This window comes from Gopherus evgoodei, chromosome 13 (assembly GCF_007399415.2).
Source record: "Gopherus evgoodei ecotype Sinaloan lineage chromosome 13, rGopEvg1_v1.p, whole genome shotgun sequence".
Classification (NCBI taxonomy): domain Eukaryota; kingdom Metazoa; phylum Chordata; order Testudines; family Testudinidae; genus Gopherus; species Gopherus evgoodei.
Genome location: NC_044334.1, coordinates 19,754,661 through 19,777,391, shown reverse-complemented (window position 1 = coordinate 19,777,391; position 22,731 = coordinate 19,754,661). Strand labels below are relative to the sequence as shown.

Here is a 22,731-nt window from a genome sequence, read left to right as displayed (position 1 = left end):
GTGCATACTGTTTTTAACAAATGAAGTTTTTAACAAACATCAGCTGAACTTCCAGCTTTAGTATGAAAACTTTCCACTACACAACCAAGACTACATCTTCTCCCTAGCCCCCACCTCTTCTGTCTCTACCCCAACAAAAAAAAGAGAAACATCTCAGGATATTTTCCAACCACCAGCCACCTTTACTTATTCCCAGACTATAACATAGTGGATTTGATTTCCTCAGGGCCTTTCCAAAACCTCTCACATGTCTGAGCTTTGAAGTTGCGCTTGTTGAACTCATTGGAGATTTCCAGTAAGGTCTTCCCCTTTGTCTCGGGAAGAAAAAACCCGACATATAGAGCGGTGCAGACACAAACCGTGAAGAACGGAAGGTAGCAGAAGTGAGCAAGACCTTCCTGCAGGGGGGAAAAAAGAGAAAATTTTGGAAATGTACCACAGTATGAGGCAAGCCCCCTCTACAATTTCTCTCCTACATATAATTGCTTCAGTCATGAAATATTTCTGCACTGACTTAAGGATCTTACATACATGAGTAAGTAGCTCTCCTCTAAAAGGACTAACAACAAGATATTTATCTCTGGCAATATGATCTTGCTTCATTTGTGTTATAAACATTGGACCTGACTGGCAACAGATTGTAGCTACTGAAGGGGAAAGTTTGGGAGATATGGCATTTTGCATTCTTACCATGATGTAAAAACAGACTCTCTTTTCAGGATTCACTGTTGGACATAATACAGGGGCACTTATTGTGAAGAGACCACAGGAGTCACTTTAGGGAATAGGGTAGGGGTGCTGGCTAAGAGGCAGCTAATAACTTCTCCTCTCCCAACCTTTCCAAGTTGGGGACAGAATGGGAATGTTGGCTGTCAGGGACTCAAAACTATTCCAACCCCAGCTTTTTCCAGCAGAAATCACTATAGGGAAGCAGTAGGAATCTTGGCTAATAGAGAGCTCACAGCTCCTCCAGTCACAACTTCTAGCCAAAGTCACCATCGACAGAACTGTAGTGCTGGCTGCCTGAGACTTGCAGACCCAGTCTCTTCCAGTAAGGGTTGCTATAAGCTGCAGTGCAAGAGCACTTGTTTGTGAACTAAAAAATGGTAGATGATTGTACCAGCTTCCAAACCTACCACAATGAATGGAAAGGCCATTCCAACTGTAAATAGATTGGACCAGATCAGAGAGCCACAGATCATGTAAGCAGCTGGACGAGACATTTGATCAAAAATCTCTGTCGGCAAAACTCCTGTCACACCAGCTAGAAAAAGAATTTGCAAACAAATTTATAATATGTCTGAAATGTTAAAACTAGAAAACATATGCTGACAAATATGTAAAAGGTATATAAAAAGGACACAGACCAATTATTAATTGATTACATTGCCAATTATTCTCACTAGTCAACATGGCCAGAACAAATAGTCACGGATGTAACTGCATCAGGGAAGTTTTAGGGTAAATATTAAGAACTGCCTAATTATACAAGCCATCTGGCAATGGAATGACTTGCCAACAAAGGTTTTATAATCAGAATCACTTCATATTTGAAGGCTAGACTGTAATGGGCAGCTTAAAAATAATGTAATCAACCCCGAGACATTGCAGGGACATGGGCTAGATGACTCATTGGAAGTTGCTTCCAACTCAAATGATTTCATGACAGTTAGACTTGATTCCCTTCTTCCTTGCACCTGTTTTATATTGACATGAGCAGAGAATCATGTCCACATTATGTACCAACATAGCAAACATCATGTGCGTGCACACACCCACACCCGTACACACTGCCTGGTTCTGAGAAAAGCTGCAAGCTCATCAGTTTAAAAAAACACATGAAAATACGTGTTTAAATTTATATTCAAAGAAATTACAAAGTAATAGAGCTCAACAACCTTTAAAGCCATACTGTGAAACAGTGAAGCAATAAGAGCCCTTGGTTACAGCCCTAATGAACTGGTTAACAAATCCAGGAACTGCTGCCTATTGTCACAAATTAGACAAGAAGTTACTACTTAGACAAGGTTGTTTTTATGCTTCAAGTTTCCTTTCACACTTTGTCTCTGCAGAACTCCAAGAGAATATAAACAGAAATGGCTCCAGAGAATGATAGGTTGTCACTACACACCCTGAGACATAACCATCGTTACCTACAAGCACTGCTGATGCAACTACAGGTAGCGAGTGTTTGAAATTTATTGTCCCTTTGTTTCATTCAAATGTGATGTGGCTAATTACAATCTTCAGCCCCCGCAGTCACACAAGGGTTGAGGGAAAAACCTCAGACAACTGACCTGGTCCAATTCCAAAGCTCAGGATATAGGCGAAAATACAGGCCATGCTGAGGTAAGGCATCCAGCTAATCTGACTCTATTTCCACAGAGAACAAGGGAATATAGGTAAAGGCCAGTGATTTCCCTATACCCACCCCCTTAATTTCCCCAACCCCGCCCCCAGTTTTGTGAACTAGTTACATGCCAATTTAGTGACTTTGGAAATTTGAATTGAAATTGAAACATTAATACACACTTTAAAAGCATATACAGTGTATGATAAATTACATGTATCTGAAAAAATATAATAGATTTGAAAAGTATGAACATAGACTAGCTTCCTTATACAGCTATTGTTTTTATGACAATGTCAGTGCATTCATTTCGATGATGTTGGCCAACCTAATAATTTCAAATGATGATTTGTAAGCAAAGTCTAAATGAGCTCTCCCTGACAGCTAGTGATGAGCTGAGGGGAAAGGCTTCAGGACCAGATTGTATTTACATTCACACCTAATTTACCTAGGGATCCAGCAAACAGAGCTGTATTGCCCAAGTGATAGATTTTGGCTGGGGTTGGGTTACAAATCACTGGAATGCGGGGGTGGGGTGGAGGGAATGAAATGTTGTTGTTATTTTATGAGTAAAGGGCAGCAGAACTGTACTTAGCCTGTGCTGATTGAGGTCATCAATAGAGAGGGTGGGGACCTGTCCCTCTCCACTGTTAAAAGACAGAGCTGATTAGGCTCCATAGATAGTCTTTTGTTCTGTTAAGTGACCACTGCAGCTGAAATCACTGATAAACAGGTCTAAGTGCGTAGTCCTGTTGTGGGGACAGTGTTCCTGTGGGGACAGTGTTTTTGTGTATGAGACAGCCCAGACTGCATTAGCAGCGAGGTTCCCCCACTCAGAGCTCAGCTGAAATCACTGAGAGCTGGGTGGAATTTCAAGAGACCAGCTCGCAGAGATCACAGTGGCAGGTGGCGGCAGAAGGTGACTGCGCAGGGCCATTGGCAACAGAGTGGTGGAGTGAACGGTGGCACAACGAACAGCAGTGGCCAGAGTGAACAGTGAACAGCTAGAGGAATGAGCAAGGTGCCTTCTTGCCCACACCTGGGAGGTGTACTCATGTGAAAGCACCTCTGAACTCTGAGTCTCCACTGACCAAGGACAACACCGGTGAGTGGGGTGCGGTGGAGGGAAAAGTGAGGGGCATGTTAAATAAACATTTGTTTGTTGGACTATATTTTAGTGACTTTGCTCCAGAATGCTATATTTGTGACTGGGAATGGAAACTTATATAAAATATGTTTCCTAGTAAGCCAAGATTTTTAAAAGGCATTATTTGCCAAGGTTGTTATCTCACATTGTTGTTATCTTGAGAGGTCATTATGTTGGGGAGTTTCTGTACTAAACATTTTTATTATTATAATTAATTTTTACATAAGAATGGTCATACTGGGTCAGATCAGTGGTCCACATAGCCCAGTATCCTGTCTTACGACAGTGGTCAAGGCCAGGTGCTTAAGAGGGAATGAACAAAACAGATAATTATCAAGTGACCATCCCCTGTTGCCCATTCCCAGCTTGTGGCAAACAGGCTAGGGACACTCAAGAGCATGGTGTTGCATTCCTCCCCATCCTGGCTAATAGCCACTGATGGACCTATTCTCCAGGAATTTATCCAGTTCTTTTTTTAATCATGTTACAGTTTTGGTCTTCACAGCATCCCCTGGCAAAGAGTTCCACGGGTTGACTTTAAGTTGTGTGAAGAAGTACTCCCTTTTGTTTTTTTAAAACCTACTGCCTATTAATTTCATTGGGTGACTGCTAGTTCTTGTGTTACGTGAAGGATTAAATAACATTTCCTTATTCACTTTCTTCACACCAGTCAAGATTTTATAGACCTCTATCATATCCTCCCCTTAGTCGTCTCTTTTCTAAGCTGAAAATTCCCTGTCATTTTAATTTCTCCTCCTCTTTCATATCCCTAATCATTTTAGTTGCCCATCTCTGTACCTTTTCCATTTCCAATATATCTTTTTTGGGATGGGTGACCAGATCTGCACACAGTATTCAAGGTGTACACGTATCATGGATTTGTATAGAGGCAAAATTATATTTTCTGTCTTATTATCTATCCCTTTCTTAATCATTCCCAACATTCTGTTTGCTTTTTAGAGTGCCGCTGCACATTGAGCAGATGTTTACAGAGAACTATCCACAATCACTCCAAGATCTCTTTCTTGAGTGTTAACAGCTAATTCAGACTCCTTCATTTTCTATGTATAATTGAGATTGTTTTCCAATGTGCATTACTTTGCATTTATCAACATTGAATTTCATCTGCCATTTTGTTGCCCAGTCACCCAGTTTTGTGAGATCCCTTTGTAACTTTTCGCAGTCTGCCTGGGACTTACTATCTTGAATAGTTTTGTATGATCTGCAAATTTTGCCACCTCACTGTTTACCCATTTTTCCAGATCATTTATGAGTATGTTGAACAGTAATGGTCCCAGTACCAACCCCTCAGGGATACTACTATTTCTCTCTCTCCATTCTGAAAACTGATAATTTATTCCTACCCTTTGTTTCCCATCTTTTAACCATTATTGATCCATTAGAGGACTTCCCTCTTATCCTATGATGGCTTTCTTTTCAAAACTCAATTTAAATTAAATACATTTAAAAAAAATTTACATATCCTTATGTTAAATTCGCACCATCCTAACAAAACATTTGCTTTATTCATATCTCTTTTATATATCTCATCAGCCCTGACACACACACCCTGTAAATTCGAACACCACCCCCTAATTTCAATTCCTGGGGAAACCACTGGTTGAGGCACTTATAATTACTTGCCCCTCCTTAACATCTCCATCTTTGTCAGAGGCATAACCAGAATCCATTTCACGTAGATAATTCAACAGATTTTTTTTTTACCTGCTGGGATAAAGCAACCATGAAGATGATGGCCCATACTGCCATGAGGCTGTATCCCCCCAGAATCAGCAACCGCCGCCCGGCATGCTCTATTATTGCATTCTGAAACAAAGCAAGACAGGACACTTAATAGCTATTCCTGTTTTCCTGTCTCTCATCCACATTCCTGCCTTGCTTCCATTTCAGGTCTTAATGGTAGCTTGCGTGCAACCTACTTCCGGGGCAGTACCCTTTCTTTAGGAAAAAGAGAAAAGCTCATGCAATAATAAGGACTGTGTTGATAGGATTCAGTCAGGCTGGGCAATAAGGAGATGTCAAGAATCTGTCACAACTGCAGGCTAAACCCTTTTGCTGCAAATTGACATGTTTGGAGCAAAAAGCTGACGCTCTCCAGAAGACAATTTCTCCACCTCTCAAATTCTGTGCTGCCCCAGAGATCACAGACAGAGGGAATAAAGTCATACTTTGAGAGCACCAGAAGAGAAATGTGAGTTCCCACAACTTAGTGGGAAAGTAAGAGAAATTTTTGACTGCAAAGTAGCAAGCAAAAAAGACAGGGGATCTGTTTCTCTGGCTCTGTTTACATTTATTTTCTCTCTTGTTGTCTATTTGACATGAAGGAAAACTGACCAAAACGTACAGTATCAGTATGGTTGGATACAACACATTCTCTAGGAGTGCTGCATTTACTGTAAACTGCCACAAGGTGACAGTGTTTCAGAACATTACAGGTTTTACAGTACCTAACTTGTATTCTTAGGATGCTGTATTGCAGGGGTCGGCAACCTTTCAGAAGTGGTGTGCTGAGTCTTCATTTATTCACTGTAATTTAAGGTTTTGTGTGCCAGTAATACATTTTAATGTTTTTAGAAGGTCGCTTTCTATAAGTCTATAATCTACAACTAAACTACTGTCATAAGTAAAGTAAATAAGGTTTTTTTAATTTTTAAGAAGCTTCATTTTAAATTAAATTAAAATGCAGAGCCCCCCGGACCAGTGGCCAGGACCTGGGCAGTGTGATTGCCATTGAAAATGAGCTTCCGTGCCGCCTTCGGCACGCGTGCCAGAGGTTGCCTACCCCTGCTGTATTGTGAAGACAGACTGCAGATGCAAAGACTGCAAGCCATGATTTGAAAGGTAAGAGTCAGCTTCTGCAGCAGCAGAGGCAAGCCAACTGAACTGGAGAGCTCCAATTGTAGCTAGCATTCACTGGGAACCCAGAGATGGGTTCTTTTCTAGATAGTTCCTACATTACTGTTTTCTCAAGCCACTAACTTTAAAAATGCTGTTCTCTACCAGCCTACAAGGCCTTGCCCACAGCAACTGTCAAGACAAACAATTACTCTGGCTCCAGCAGGTAAGTCACATTTTAAATGTTTATGTCTAATTGGAGAAGCTGGACTTCAGAGAGTGGGGATACAAGAGAACTGCGATACCTTCCAGTATTGTCATATTCACAAACAAAAATCTTTGCTGGAGTCCATTGAAACACTTTCAAACAGAACTCTTTTCTGGCAAACATACAGCATTTTTTTAAGTATGCAGATGTCATAATACCTGAAAATGAACACTAGCAGATTTAGTGATTGCTGTATAAATAATTTGTAAAGTGCTTCTTTGGGAAGAAAGTTATTGTAGCTGATAAGAAAGTTGCCTGTTGTACATTAGTGGCGTTTGCTCACATAATCAAATTCCATTAGAGATTCTTACACAAGTAACGGCTGTGATCAATTCGCAGCAGCCGGTGCCGATAATGACATATTGGATTGTATCATATGGAATTCCAGCCTCTTGGAACACATAGGAAGCATAAAAATACATCTAGGAAGAAAAGAAAGGGAAAGTGAATTGTAAGAGAAGTTGCCCTGGAATTGCACACCACTGCCAGTACCATCCCCTCAGACGCCATGTTCCTCCTCCCAATCTGGAGAGTAACACAGTCACCCAGAGAACTGGCTACTTGTGCTGCCATTGAAACTGCTTCTCCACAATGTCCATATGCAATCCATTCAGTAATGTGCATTTAGCTGCCAAACACCTGATATTTGCATCTAGATGGTAGCAATGAAATGCTCTCTGCAAACAATTGCAAAACAGATCCGTAAAGTAACTCAAATGTTATTTCAATAGCGCAGGCAAAGAGAACTCCATCAACTACAGAGCTCTCCCCAGAATAAAAATGACCCTTTCTATTATGCCCAATGTAGCAGGTATGACATGGGCCACTCATAAGCAATGCCAGGCACTCCCTGCCTCTCCATGTTTCCTGATATCTCAGAAGACCAGTATGCAAATATTTCTCTTAATGCATTTATGTTCCCCTTTTCTTGTGTTCTAGTTTCTTGGGCATCTCAGACTGCTCTCTCCTCATCCACCCTTTCCTGCCCATGAGTGGATGGCAAAAGGTTTTTCCCCATCCACTTAGGGGGACATCTAAGCAAGGACCTAGCCTTTGTACCCACCTCTCTTTTTAGGCCACCATTTTACCTGCTTTTATTTCCAATTCTCTCCATCGATGCCTCCTGCTCTGGTAGATTCACACTGCTCTCTGGAGATCACCAGGAGGAACTCTGCAAGGGAAGCAGGCTAACTTGCCCTCCCCTACAGAACGGGGGGAGATTCTCAGCCTCTGTCTGCCCAAAAAGTGACAGTCTTGCTTGCATTGTTGTCTCACATCTGATACCTGCTGATGAAATGGTGGCTATCATGCTTACCGAGTCATTTCCACAGAGCTGCATGGCACTGCTCAGCACAATGATACTTATTAGCTGCCATCTTACAGCTGGATTCTGGAACAGCTCCCACGGACTCTTTGCCCTCTGACCTTTGATGGCAGCCTGTTCTGCTAGCATTTCCTCCAGCTCACTGCTCAGCTCACCATTACCTCTCAGCTTCTGCAATGCTGTAAGGAAAAAGGTGTCGTTTATCTACTATATGGAAGCACTTTAACTTCATCAATTCATCTCCCTGTGGGAGTGAGGGATTGGGTGGCAAGTGACAGTCACAGAAAGCAGTGTAGTGGTAGGACTTTGTGATCCAAGAAACCACCTTTGATAAGCGGAGAAGGCAAGATGTGCTATGCTTGATGAAGCTATTAGAAAGTCTGAGACTTTGGGGAGAAGGGGTGACAAACTCCATGCAACTTTCTTACCAGGGAATATGTCCAACCAGTGCAATTTCAGCTACCATGCTTCTGACTCTTATAGGGAGAATATTACTCTATGGTAGCTCTCCAATGACTCTAAGGGAGTTAAGATTTTTTGGTGCACAGCATATGTGTAATGGAAACTAATTCCAACCTGGTCTACATCTGGAGATCGGTATGTTACAAATGTCAACAAATTTCCTTATATGAAGTGGATTCAAATTTGGCCACTGAAATCTTCATCTAGCCTTCATTTTACATTATAGTTACAGACTATATACAAAGTTATCTAGGTCTCCTTAAACAGAGAGCAGGTTACATAATAATTGCCTTTGGACTCACTATATTAGTGAAAAAGTCATTTGCAGCAACAAATAAGTACCTTAACAGGTCAAAAAACAGTTATCATGTAAACTGCACTCTAGTTTGGAAGAAAGAAATAATGACATATTTACCCTGCTTGCCCTTTGCGTGACACTTACGGTAACTTACCATATAACATAACTGAGGGCAACATTCTCAAAAGATGGAGGCCCCAGTCTGTGCCTAGGTACAAGTGCATGCTTGTTTGCACCTACAATTATTGCAACTGTCCACACAAATGGTGAGATGGCTGCCAACCTTGCAGTATCCAAGTGCACATGCAGCTGAGGCTGCACTTTTGCGTATGCATTTTATGCACAAAGAACATGGGCCTCTGTTCTTGAAAAATGTCACCCTAAATGTTCGGCAGAAAGTGGCATAGACGTTGATTGGGCTAAAGTGTTTGGTACTCATTAAAGGGGTCCAGCAGCGCTACAGGACAGAACATTGACTGTGGAAAAAACATACAATTCAAGCTGCTTGCTCCAGGCCAAACATGCTGGACTAAGCTATGTCACATATTAAGAATTTACAACAAAACTAACATCAGTTTGTTTGCACTGTTCGTAAATCTTGCCCCCTGAATCGGACATTGACACGATCACTTTACACTCACCACGGATGCAGGATTCCTTGTCACCTCGGTCAATCAAGAGGTACCTAGGGCTTTCTGGTAACCAAGGCAGAGTAATCAGCTGGATCAGACCAGGCACCACATTGCTAGCTAAAAGAAGAGGCCAGCTCTCCTCTCCCCCTAATAGTTCTCTGAAGAAAAATAAAACATAATTAACATAAATCAATCAAATGTTTCGTAAGACAAAATACAGTGTTCTGAGCTGGCTGGGTGAACTGGTGGCAGCACAACACGCTGTAGGTGAGCTGGGTTTGACGCACTCTTTGGGCTAGTAAAGCATCCGTGCATCACGCAAGAGAAGCAGCTGAGTTTGAAAGTGATGGTGATACGGTCTTCTGCCTCACAAGTGACTCCTTAATAGGGGATATATGAAACAACAATGCCATTTGCCTTCACCTTAGAGAGAATGAAACCTTCCTGGAGGTTAGTTTGGTGCTGAGATGTGACAAGAGAGCAGGAGGTCAGAGGCGTAATGAAGGGTTAGAGAACTCCATCTGAACGGGCTTTTGGGTCACAACCAGGGACACCAAAAGCTCACACTGTGGTGCTGGGGGGCACTGGGTCACACCACAACTTCCAACCAACCCATGCACCAAAACTATAGCCCATCTTGCAGGTTTTATATGTTGGACAGCTGCTTTTAAGGGACAAGGCAATCCTGCCAACCTGGACAGATGGGACATGATTAAAAAAATCTCCTCACTGGAGCTAGGTATAGTTATTGCACCACTTTGATATTCAATGGGTATGAAAAAAAGTACCAAGGGTGGCAGTGGAGGGGTTGTAGCAGGAAAAGCAACTAAAACAAAAATCTTGCCCCACATACTCACTTACATCTTCTCCCCTAACACGCAAAGCCAAATTCAGCCCTGACATACACAGGCACATTTCCCACTGACATCAACGTCACAGCAGAATTTGGTCCACAGAGTCCCAGGCCTGGTCCACAATACAGCGTTAAATCGATTTAAACAGCATTAAATCGATTTAACGCTGTACCCGTCCACACTACAAGGCACTTTAAATTGATTTTAAGGGCTCTTAAAATCGATTTCTGTACTCCTCCCCAATGAGAGGAGTAACCCTAAAATCGATATTACTATATCGATTTAGGGTTAGTGTGGACGGAAATCGAAGTTATTGGTCTCATTCTTTTACTGAGCTACCCAGAGTGCACCACTCTGGAAATCGATGGTAGCCTAGGACCATGGACGCACACCACCGAATTAATGTGCCCTAGTGTGGACGCGTAAAATCGATTTTATAAAACCAGTTTTATAAAACCAGTTTTAATAATTTCGATTTTATGCTGTAGTGTAGACGTGGCCCCAAATTCATGCAAGTTACGCTCATTTTGTACATTCACTGAATGCCGAGTGAGTGAAAACAGGGCTCTCACTTCCACCCAGAAAATTTACACAGGGCTATCCATAAATTAGGTGACACATTCGAGGGTGGGTGGGTCCTTAATTCTGCATGTTTATTTCAGTGTCACAAAGTGTTGCAAGCAGTGGGTGGGTCCTGAAAAATCACCAAAACATCTGTTATGTGATTGATGGACAGCCTTGATCATCACTTATACCACTGCCGTATTTGGTCCCTAGGCTCAAAACCATCATGCTGTCCCAGGTATACGTAGGCATTTGAGCAGGAGACGATGGGAGAGGAAAGAAAGACAAGAGTTTGTGAATCAGAAACATAGTGGAGTCTATACATTACCTAAGTCCAACAACTTGTCCCAGCACCAACCCCAGGGCAGTAAATGATGCAGAAGTCAAGGTCACTGCTCCTCTGACCTTCTTGGGAGCACTTTCCCCCAGGTACATAGGCTGAATGTTCATGCTTACACCTGGACAAGACAGACAAACACTGATCTCAGCTTATACTCTCAAGATGTAAAAGATAAAAAAGAAAAATTAATACAGCCCCTCCATGAGGTAGTTAGCTGTATTCTCTCTGCTTGTTACAGAGTATGCTGCTTACATGGATCTCTCAATGCCTTTTACACTAATATATTTCCAGTCCCTCTAATTCACTGTGTCAATTTTGGTAAATACAGTAACTCCTCATTTAAAGTTGTCCTGGTTAACGCTGTTATGTTGCTGATCAATTAGGGAACATGCTCATTTAAAGTTGTGCAATGCTCCCTTCTAATGTCCTTTGGCAGCTGCCCGCTTTGTCCACTGCTTGCAGGAAGGGGACTTATGGCAGGGTGTCTCCCTCCCCCCCCCCCCCCGCTTCTGCACTCCGTTATCCCTCCTCCATATAGAGCAGGGAAGGGACAGGATAGCTTGGGGCAGCAGCTGCTGTCTCGACTTCCTGATTCACTTAAAAAGACAATGCACACAAGGCAGCACGAACACGAGGGAGGGGAGACAGCATGGCAGACAGAGACAGACACACACCTTGTGTGGGAGAGAGAGAGAGATGCACACTGCCCCTTTAAGTAAGCGTATGTGTTAACCCTTGAGGGCTCTGTGGAAGATTTCCAGCACAGTTTGGCCTATACACTAGAACATAACCTGCAGCACCCCCTGCTGTTTCATTCTTGGCACTATCTTGGTCTTATTATTTTGTATTAGAGTAGAGCCTAGAGGCTCCAGGGAAGATCGAGGTCTCATTGTGCTAGGTGTAGTAAGAGACAGTCTCTGCCCTAAAGAGCTACAATCTAAATAGACAAGACAGACAAAAGGTGGGGAAAAGAAAGTACTGTTATTCCCACTTTACAGATGGGGAACTGAGGGAAAGGAATTAAATAGCTTATCCCAGTCTCACATTAAGGCAGAGCTAGGAATTGAATCCAGGTCTCCTAAATCCCAGTTCAGTGTCTTAACCACAAAACCATTCTTTTTATTAAGGGTGAGTATGAGATCAAACATATTTAATTTGTGACAATACTGGATGTGGGGTCCCACATCTTCAAATGTGAGCTGCTAGTGCACTAACTCTTCTGTGCGCAGGAAGCAGCTGTCATTAACCACGTCAACAGTCTCAGGTGGGAAGCTGAATAATACAGAAATTCCATATGTGCAATTCTTGTCACTACAAATAGCCTTTAGGAAAATTATCTTCTGTGTGTGTATGTTTCTGGATATTAGGCACAGACTTTGATAAAGACTTTTGCATAATATGTTACAGAAGCATATTGTGAAATGTTACATGGAAGAAGCCGTATATTGGTTGACAATCCAGGTTTATGTCACCTCTTAATGGCAGGGAAAGGAGACTGGCATGTTCTTTTGGTGCCAGGGGTCATCAGTTAAATGCCAAATGCAGCACCAGGGACTGCAGAGCATGTCAGAAACTGTTTTAATGCCACAGACATTTCTATTTGTACTGGTGTTTCTATAGTCCTGTTACCATACTATCACTGTTCCTTACCAGCATTGATTCCAATGAAAAATCTGCCGAGCATGATCATTTCGAAGGATTTGGCCATCCGGCTGAATCCTGACAAGACTGCAGCTATGATCACAAACACATTATTCAGCAGCAAGGATGTCTTCCTTCAGAGAGAATAAAAACAGAACTGAAGGCTCAGATTTCACCAAGTCTGGGTATCAGAGCCAATGGTGAGACCCAGTAGTCCAATTTTCCAAATTTAAAAGTTTAAGTCAGGGTGCCCATTTCTATAGCAATACATTCAGATGGGCACTTAGGGCCCAAATTCCCCTGTCTGGTGCCTACATGGCAAGTGTCCAGTTATGAAAACTGGGTTTGACATTGTCAAATAAACTGTCATCTGCATTGCACAGTGCATGGCAGAGTTAGGGATTGTTCACCTGGAGGGGAATCCCATCCATTGTGAACTAAGATAACTGATGATTGCAGGACCAGATTCAGGGAACCAGTGTTGCTCCTGCTCTCACACTTAACAAAATCCCTTTTTAATGAAACAGAAGGATCATAAAATCATTATGAACATCCCCAAGAAACAGGGTGAGTTCTGGATCATAGCACCACTGCTTAGCCCATAATTACCTCCTGAAATGGTAAAACTGGTTCCTTCATTACATAAGGGGGAGCTGCAATTTTTACTAAAAGCACACCATGGGAACGCCATACTAGAGCTGGACAGAGAGGCAAGTACAGTGTAACTTTCTGTGGTTTCATGATAAAAACATTGATTGTTCTTCCAGAAGGGGAGGTTATACCACGTGTGAAATCTGAGGATAGGGAAATATAGATGTTTTTTATAGGCTCCCAAGCACAGGGAAGAACAGGAACTTGGAAGACTCAATGGATAATCACATTTTAAAGATATTTCAGTCGGAGAAGCAGGAATAGCCTGTGAGAACTAAAGTGATTGCAGACCTGCGCTCTGGCATGCAACTGTCCCAGTTTTCCAGTGGTGCAAAGTACAGTGCTGTGTTGGATGATGAGAAGTGAAATGCTACCATTCAAAGTAGCTTCCTTCAAGGGCTAATGTCAGATTGTATGGGCTTGTTTTCTTAGGTTATGAATGAACTTCATGATTTTCAGCTGAGTTGAGTAATCTGGAATTGGGCTCTTATCAGTGTAACATCCAAGTGTGGTAGGCATTTTTAGATTAACGAAAAACAATCAACAAAGTTCAAGGTGCAAATCCAAAGGCCTCTTACCTTCCCAGCTTGATTGCCATGGGTCCTGCAATGAGTGCTCCAGTGAGTCCCCCCAGAGAATAGACAGAAACAATGAAAGACCACACCAGCAATATCACACCACTCTCCAGAGATGCACCTGTGCGTTGTAGCCATGTTTCATTTATAAATGTTTGAATGTACTGCAAGTGAAGGACAAGAGTCACTTTACGGTAGGATTAAAAATAAAGATCCCTGAGAAATAGCAAAGGTTTTCTTCGTATTTGGTATGATTTATGTGACGATCATGACTCCAAAGTTCAGCTTGAAGAAAGCATTCAATTCCAAGGTGTACTTTTGACATCCCCCTATAAAATTTTAGTTGTTAAGAAGCCATACTAGACAGATTGCCTTTACAAAGTGAAATTATCTTGCATATTTAAAAAAATTATCTAAATATATTTCATGGGCTCAATCCTGAATTCAGCAGGAAAGCTTGATTTTGAAGGGTGCAGGATTAACCCCTATACACTGAATGCTCCCAATAGCAAAATTATAAGAGGTGCTCAGTACATAACTAATTTTAAACTAACCTTTCTCTCCCAATCATTTCATGTCCCCAGAGTCACACCAGCAAGTTCCAGATCCATTAGAACATTCAGCATGTAATATGCGGTACATTTCAGCTACCACAGAGCCCCAAGAGAGCTAGCCAGCAGGGAATCAGATAAATGGTTGTCATGTATTATGTAGTCTGGTTTTGCAAATGTTTTAAAAATTATTATTTTATAAGGTAAGACAAATTTATCTAACTCTTAAAAAATATTCATCTAAGACTGGAAAGTTTCAGAATTATATTTGCTAATGTTATGCCTGATTAAAAAAGGTTCGGCCTGGCAATCCTGTGGTTATAACCCCTTCTGGAGCTCAGCTGTATCACCGCTAGCAGGATGCAACAGTTAAATCAGGGATAGGCAACCTATGGGCATGCGAGCTGATTTTCAGTGGCACTCACACTCCTTGGGTCCTGGCCACCGGTCCGGGAGGCTCTGCATTTTAATTTAATTTTAAATGAAGCTTCTTAAACATTTTTAAAACCTTGTTTACTTTATATACAACAATAGTTTAGTTATATATTATAGACTTCTAGAAAGAGACCTTCTAAAAACATTAAAATGTATTACTGGCACGTGAAACCTTAAATTAGAGTGAATGAATGAAGACTTGGCACACCCCTTCTGAAAGGCTGCCGACCCCTGAGTGAAATTTATTAAATATGTAAAGGACACAAATCCTTCCTTTCCTTTCCACCGTCAGTAGCAGCTGACTGAAGGGTTTTGGCAAGATATGCCCGTTTTTTCCCAGACTGGTGGACACTGAGGATCTCTGTAAGGACTGCAGAGTTTAGACCTCCCAAGATTCACCGTCTCAGGAGATGGCTGCAAAGGCTAGTAGAGAACTTACTGTAGTTGGAGCATTGATGATGGAGATGTTGTAGCCATATTGGAAAGTCCCTCCAATCCCAGCAGCGCATATGGTAAGAAATAGGACCTTGCCTTGAAGCTGATATAAATATATAAATATATTAAAAGGACAAAAAACGTTGATCGTTTTCCACTGCTGAAATGTAAAATGGTTCAACGGGACCTTGGCCCAATCATTTGTCTAGGATGGTTTGAATGATAATAGGTGAAGACAGAAGACATCATGCTGGCTCTAAAAAGGAAAGGTTCCAAAAGACAAAATAATCACACAAAGAGATTTTAAATTTTAAGATGCCTAAAAAATTATTTTAAGAAATAATTGCAGTTAGTGAGTTCAGGGCTGGTTCTTTGCAGCAGTGCTGAGAATGTCCAAAGTTTATATTTAATGTGTGCGTTTCTAAAAGGCAGTTTGACATTCTGAAACTATCACCGCACAAGCATGCTCAGCAGCTAGAGCTGCCACCAGTTCAACTCCATACAAACGTCTTTACTGACATCATGAACGTATTATACAAGGATTGCCAACATTTAAAACACAGTAACAATATCCATCTGCAGGGCTACCGGGGGGGGAGGGCAAGTGGGGCAATTTGACCCAGGCCCCGCAGGGGCCCCCACGTGAATATAGTATTCTATAGTATTGCAACTTGTTTTTATGGAAGGAGCTCCCAAAATTGCTTTGCCCCAGGCCCCCTGAATCCTCTGGGCAGCCCTGTCCATCTGAGGTTAAATGTCTCCCTCAGATAAGAGTCCCATAGGTTATTGGAGTTTTATTCCATGGCCATTTACAGATATGGTGAATTTCTGATTTGGTGGGATGCTATTTTTTCTGCCATCTCTTTCCTTTCACCTAGAATCATGCACATTTTTTCTCTTGATTTTTAATGGAAAGGCCTTTCTCTTTTCTAGTCATTTGAGGGTGTATCTTTCTTGCGCGCCTTCACATTTTGTACATTGCAGCAGATGAATTATTTCAGTTTCAGTCTCTCCTGTCACAATTGGTTGCACGGCTCTTCTGCTATGCTTTCTCCTCACAGTTTGTGATCAGCAATTCTGTATCTGGCGAGGGTCTGCCTGTGTTTTTCATAGTTACTGGGGTGAGGTATATGCTTAGGTGTTGGAAGCAGGGGTGCTGCTGAACCCCCTGGCTTGGTTTCCATTCTATGCAAGGTTACAATGCTCTCAGAATCCCCACTATAAAAGTTGTTCCAGCACCCCTTCTTGTAGGAGATTTGTACTTGTCTGTTTCACTGTGATTTTTAATCAGTATTTCTCACTTACTGCTAAATTGTCTTTTAAAACCTGTCTCATGTCTTCAGTGGTATTCACTGGGGAATGGGACTGCCTCCTATGCTCAGGAAGTTGGTACCAGGGTGGTCTGCATGAGATGCTATGTAGGCTTGAAGAATATGATCAAGCTTTTAGTGGAGGTAGTAAGTGCTGCTCTAGGTGAGATGACGCCAGAGGCTGAGAACTCATTTTCTGTAGGTCCATCAGCAAAGGGATTTATCTTTTTTCCCTCTTTCTCTGAAATGGCCCTAATTTGTAATTGTAAGGGACAAGCCCGCCAATGGAGCTCTACACAACACAATGCAGTCAGCGTGCAATTGACAGAACAGGAGATGTGCTGTGATCCAGCAACACCCTGTGTGACGCTGCCCTCCGGGAAAGCGCCCCACAGCCTCTGCAGGGTGCTGCAAAGAGCTCGGAAGGTGCCCAGCGCTGGCTCTGCAGGGCAGAGAATTGTGGGGCGGGGGAGAGCTGGGGCCCCTGGCTGTACAAGCCCCACGGCCCCGCGAGGGAGAGGGGAGCAGCTGCTGCCTGCGCTGCACCTGGGCTGGGAGAAGTTGAGTGAGGTGAGCGGGGCCTGGCGCTGCGCTGGCGGACGCAGGAACCGGGCAGGTCGCGGCGCTGCAGTGGGCTGGGGAATGCGGGAGCCGGGCAGGGCGCAGCGCTGCGCTGGGGGATGCGGAAGCCGGGCAGGAAGCTGCGCTGCGCTGCGGGGTGCGGGAGCCGGGCAGGGAGCTGCGCTGCGCTGCGCTGGGGGGATGCGGGAGCCGGGCAGGAAGCTGCGCTGCGGGATGCGGGAGCCGGGCAGGAAGCTGCGCTACGCTGCGCTGGGGGGATGCGGGAGCCGGGCAGGAAGCTGCGCTGCAGGATGCGGGAGCCGGCTGCGCTGGGGGGGGAGGGGTGCGGGAGCCGGGCAGGGAGCTGCGCTACGCTGAGGGGATGCGGGAGCCGGGCAGGCGCTGCGCTGCGACGTGCGGGAGCCGGGCAGGGAGCTGCGCTGAGGGGATGCGGGAGCCGGGCAGGAAGCTGCGCTGCGCTGGGGGAGTGCGGGAGCCGGGCAGGGAGCTGCGCTGCGACGTGCGGGAGCCGGGCAGGGAGCTGCGCTAAGGGGATGCGGGAGCCGGGCAGGAAGCTGCGCTGCGCTGGGGGGGTGCGGGAGCCGGGCAGGGAGCTGCGCTGCGCTGGGGGGGTGCGGGAGCCGGGTAGGGAGCTGCGCTGCGGGGTGCGGGAGCCGGGCAGGAAGCTGCGCTGCGCTGGGGGGGTGCGGGAGCCGGGCAGGGAGCTGCGCTGCGCTGGGGGGGTGCGGGAGCCGGGTAGGGAGCTGCGCTGCGGGGTGCGGGAGCCGGGCAGGAAGCTGCGCTGCGCTGGGGGGGTGCGGGAGCCGGGCAGGGAGCTGCGCTGCGCTGGGGGGGTGCGGGAGCCGGGCAGGCGCTGCGCTGCGGGGTGCGGGAGCCGGGCAGGCGCTGCGGGACCTGAGAGCTGGCTCAGAACCGCCCCCTATCACCTGGGCCTGCGCTCCGCCGTTCAGCCCCTCTTCCTCTTCCTCCATTCCGGGCTCGGGCTCGGGCTCGGCACGCCGCGCCCCGGACAGGCTGGAGCCGGCTCCTGCGGGGCGGGCCCGGCAGGGACAGTAGCCGGGCACTCGCCGCAGCTCCTCCCCCGCAGCGCTGCAGCCCGCCCCGGGGCGTGGGCCTGGCTGGCAGCGCTGCGGCAGAGCCCGCCTGGGCAGAGAAACCTGCGGGGTCAAGGCCTTTGCCGGGGCCGTGTGCGCCCTCCAGTGCCAGCCGCGTCCCGGCCCGGTGCCTGGCCCAGTCACTCCCGAGCCTGCGCGCCTCGGCCGCGCTCCTGCCCCCTGCCCTTCCCGCAGCTTTTGGGAGCCCAGGCCGGCGCCTCCACACAGGTCCTGCCCCGTGCCAAGGGCTCCTGGCGCTGCCCGGGCCGGTAACAGCCATAAACAGCAGCCGGGACTGCCTAGCCCGCAAACCCTGCGTGCCGTGTGCCTCCATCAGAGCAGCGCAAACACGCGTGGGGCTCAGCGCTAGGGCTTCTCATAGCACCGCGGGCGCTGCACACAGAGACCCGTCGGAACAGGGCACTGCTTGTGGCACGCAGATCGTCAGCTACGGGACAGCTGAACGCAGTGCTGCTCCCACGCTGTGTAATTTTCCTGGGAAACTCTCCCACACGCCGGTCGCAGGAGGCAGGAGAAAAAGATCTGAGAATGGGAGGAGATGAGTATGGGCCCTTCAAAGTTCTCTCCTTCACCCTCCCTCTCACGCACACATTTTGCCCTGGTTTTTCAGGGATGTCCTAAGCTCTGTCTCCCTCCATTAGGCAGTGATCATAGTAAGCACCTGCACTGACAGAGTAGCCCTTTTAAAATGAAGGAAGAAAACACCTACTTGATAAACCTTGTACATGTTTTTAAAAATATATCTGCCCCTTTGCAGAGGGGTGGGGGAAATCAGTTATGTCTCTGCCACTGAGGGAGGGCAGTAGGATGAGTGAAGATGTATAGGTAGGGGTTTGTGCAGCTTTTACAATTCAAGTCTTCAGGCTGTGAGCAAGCAGTTATTTTGCATAATAGGGAAGGTGTCTTGATACACAACACCTTTACTTTGCAAGAAAAATATTAGATCTGTACCGTGCAACATGAGCTATAGTGATACATAACACCTTTACTCCATCAAATCTTTGGTTGCCTGTAGGAAAAAAATCAGAGGCATAATTTTTCCAGGGTTAGACAGTTGTGAGTATTTGAAAGGTGTAAATTTTAAATAGGTTGGTAGTTGCCAGAATGAACTTCAGGAAGAAACAGCCAACTTTGGTTAATCTTTCAAGAGCTGTTAACACATTTTATAGTGCTGAACTGTTAAAACACATGGCAGTTTTCAAGTGCCCTTTGTTTCTTTGAGAAGTGAGATCTGGTCACCCACTTCTGCAAGGCTGGAGCCTTGGCTGCATTTTAGGAATCTGGCATGCTAACCTCGTGGTTACACGGCAGTTATAAAAATGCCTGTTTTCTGTCTGCACAAGTGCTTCACCATTGCTCCCACCAGTGAAGCATACTGGTGCTGGTGCAATGGTGGGAGATCTGAATAACGCTAAGGAAGAGACAGCCTTACTTTGATTGTTTGTCCATGCCAGGGCCACCCAGAGGATTCATGGGGCCTGGGGCAAAGCAATTTCCGGGGCCCCCTTCCATAAAAAAAGTTGCAATGCTATAGAATACTATATTTTTGTGGGGGCCCCTGCGGGACCCCGGGGCCTGGGGCAAGTGGCCCCACTTGCTCCCCCGGGTGGCCCTGGTCCCTGGTTTGGAAGCAGAAGACCAGAACATAATGGAGCACTTTTGCATTCAAACTAATGTACCAACTTTAATCTGCTATCCATACATGGGAGATTTAATTACTCAATTCCCCCATATATATTATTGGAAAATTCTTGTTCCTTCAAATAAAATTCCAATTTTGAAAAGCCTGAGGTACTGAAATCTCTACGTGGGAAACTTCTGCCCGCTGTCAATAATGAGTATTGCCTTAATTCATGATTACATTGTTGTTGCTGCAGAGCGAAGTCATACACTCTCAGAAAGGGATAATGGGCTAGATATTAATCTCTGTTACATCAGTATAAATCCATAGTAACTCCATTGACTTCAGAGTACTTACACTAGTATACATCCAACATAACAAGAGATCAGAATCTATCTGTGAACCTTTCTTACTTTCTCCATCAGTTTTCCCTTTACCCTTCGTTTGTGGTATATGAGTAGGTGAAAATAACCTGCTCCCATGCCTGATAAAGAGGGGGTTCTCAAATCACAAATTCAGATAATCTTGGAGACTGAGCATCTCCATGCCTCAAAGCCCTCCTTTCAAAATCAGCATTTTATTATTATCACACATTAGGAAAGTGAGGGAGAATCCTAATCTCAGTGTAGAATTTCCCTCTTCTCCCTCCTCCACAGGTCCTGCATCACGGTCTTTTTCCTCGTCTGAGGAAATTTTGGGGGATCTCCCTTCAGAACCCATCAAAACAGCTCCCAGTTTAGCCAGAGTGTTGGCTGCAGCATGATATGAAGTGTTTCTTCCCCAAAGTACTGAATATGCTGTCTCGGCACTGTTCTTGTCTATGGCCAGTGCAGGGACATGGCAGTCAGAGCTAACCCTTGGCGGGTCCTGGCTTTAATTTGTTTTGGGTAGTCTGTTGTGATCTCATCAATTAATTCATTATTTCTTTAAAATACCTTGATACTTGCAGAAGTTGCTATACTAATCAGCAAATAATAATAGTAAAATACAAAATTGTACCAGTCTCTGCAGTTTGTTCATTCTTCGCTGGTATGTTTCCTGTCTGTCCTTTTCTGATGAAAAAGTCTCTTGTACTTTGGGAAGAGTTCTAGAGGATTATTTAAATCTCCAATGCAGGAATGTGTGTATTTAGTCATCCATTAGATTGCGTTACAAACACTTGACTTGGCAGGTGTCTTGCCAACTGAATGTACTTCTCAAAAAGGGATTGCGGGATCATAGATGAGGGCTTGGTTGGTTGGTTTTATTGAAAACACATGATATGTAAGCTGGGGAAAAGCCTGATATTCACTTAGATAGTTTCATCCTTACACATATCTGCCAGATTTCTTTAGACTTGACTTCCTTATACAATCTGGGGGTTTAGAGGACCTTTCTGGGTCAAGCAACATTACACTGAGGTTTGCACTGCATCCTTTTCTGCCAAAGAGCAGTTCTGGGGTTTTATTACAGGTTTTAGAACTTTTTAGAGGTTTGTTAATTCTACAAGTTTAAGCATGACACTGACTGCTACTGTATTTAGCAAGAGATGATGCATCTTCTGTTTGGGATTACTGGAAGCACCTGTGGTCAGGAATGGTCTCATACAGTACTGAGAATGCTGTCAGTGCTTTACAAATAATAATGATAATCACTTACTATGCAATTTAACAAATGGTGAAACTGGGGAGAGTCTAGCTCCTCTTCCAAATCTTAACTTTTCCATCGACAGCCTGCCACACACAGAATTTGACCTTGGGGCAACATCTCTGGCATCGTACTGTTGCCTCTTTTAAATAAAGCGTGTTTCTACTTTGAAAAGTGAAAATAATACAGTGGGGTTCCATAATTACTGCTTTAATTGATGTCAGTATTAAATGTGCTCAGATTAGAGGTAAAACAATGTTTTGACAGCTGTGCAAACTCAATCTGGGATCTGAAAGTCAAGCTGGGTTGTTTCCTTCCCTCAAATTCATACCAGTAATGAAAGTTCTGCAGGTCAGTTTAGGCCCTTGGTGATACCTATGCAACCCCAGTGTAATGAAATTATGCCTCAGTGACATCTGCACACCTAATTGTTGTCTTTGGGTTTGCCCAGGACAGGTATAATTGATAGGTGTAGGGGACCATCATTTCATCCACAGGAAGAAATAGAATCCTGCTCAGTCTCTTATAGCTGTATCACCGTGACAGACTAAATGGGATTAAAAACTAGTAAAATCTTTGTGTTGTCACTAACATGGCATACATGACTTTAAATACACAAAAAGCACATTTGATTAATAAGAAGGCGCTGTTCTCACACGCACACACTTTTTAGAGTAGCACTGCATTTTAAAGTACTTTCTAAATTACATCAACATTTGAAATCTGATGTTGCAAATAATCTTAGCACGGGGGAGGGGAGTGGCAGGCTCTCATGGGGAAGGGCAAGTATATCATGTAAAAATATCTATATTTAGTTAATTTTGGTGGTTACATACAACAGGGTAATTTTGTGCAAACTTCCTCCAGAAATTTGTCATTACATCTCTCACTCCTGGCTCTCTTTTGTGCAGTGTCAAAGAGCTTGGTGATTTTTGCTTTATGCAAAAATGTCAACCAAGGAATCAGCTGAAACCAAATATATCTACTTAACTCTTGACTTAACAGTCTTTAATAGTAAAAGGGGAGGGGGCAGTAGCGGATTAACAAATTTGCTGACGCTAGGCCCTCAAAAAATTACTGCCCCCACCCCAGCT

At 44.5% G+C, this 22,731-nt stretch overlaps 1 protein-coding gene across 1 annotated transcript; it reads right to left on the bottom strand.

The window, feature by feature from the left end:
- Positions 1-159: 159 nt before the first annotated feature.
- On the bottom strand, positions 160-18,309 carry LOC115661039 (solute carrier family 2, facilitated glucose transporter member 11-like). Its single transcript, XM_030583164.1, has 12 exons — positions 18,202-18,309; positions 15,388-15,486; positions 13,966-14,126; positions 12,746-12,870; positions 11,084-11,213; positions 9,347-9,495; positions 7,937-8,124; positions 6,933-7,043; positions 5,223-5,324; positions 2,298-2,373; positions 1,137-1,264; positions 160-398 (listed from the first exon to the last, which is right to left on the bottom strand). Exons 1-12 carry the CDS (start codon positions 18,244-18,246, stop codon positions 198-200), a joined length of 1,515 nt encoding a protein of 504 aa, XP_030439024.1. The 5' UTR covers positions 18,247-18,309; the 3' UTR covers positions 160-197.
- Positions 18,310-22,731: the final 4,422 nt, after the last annotated feature.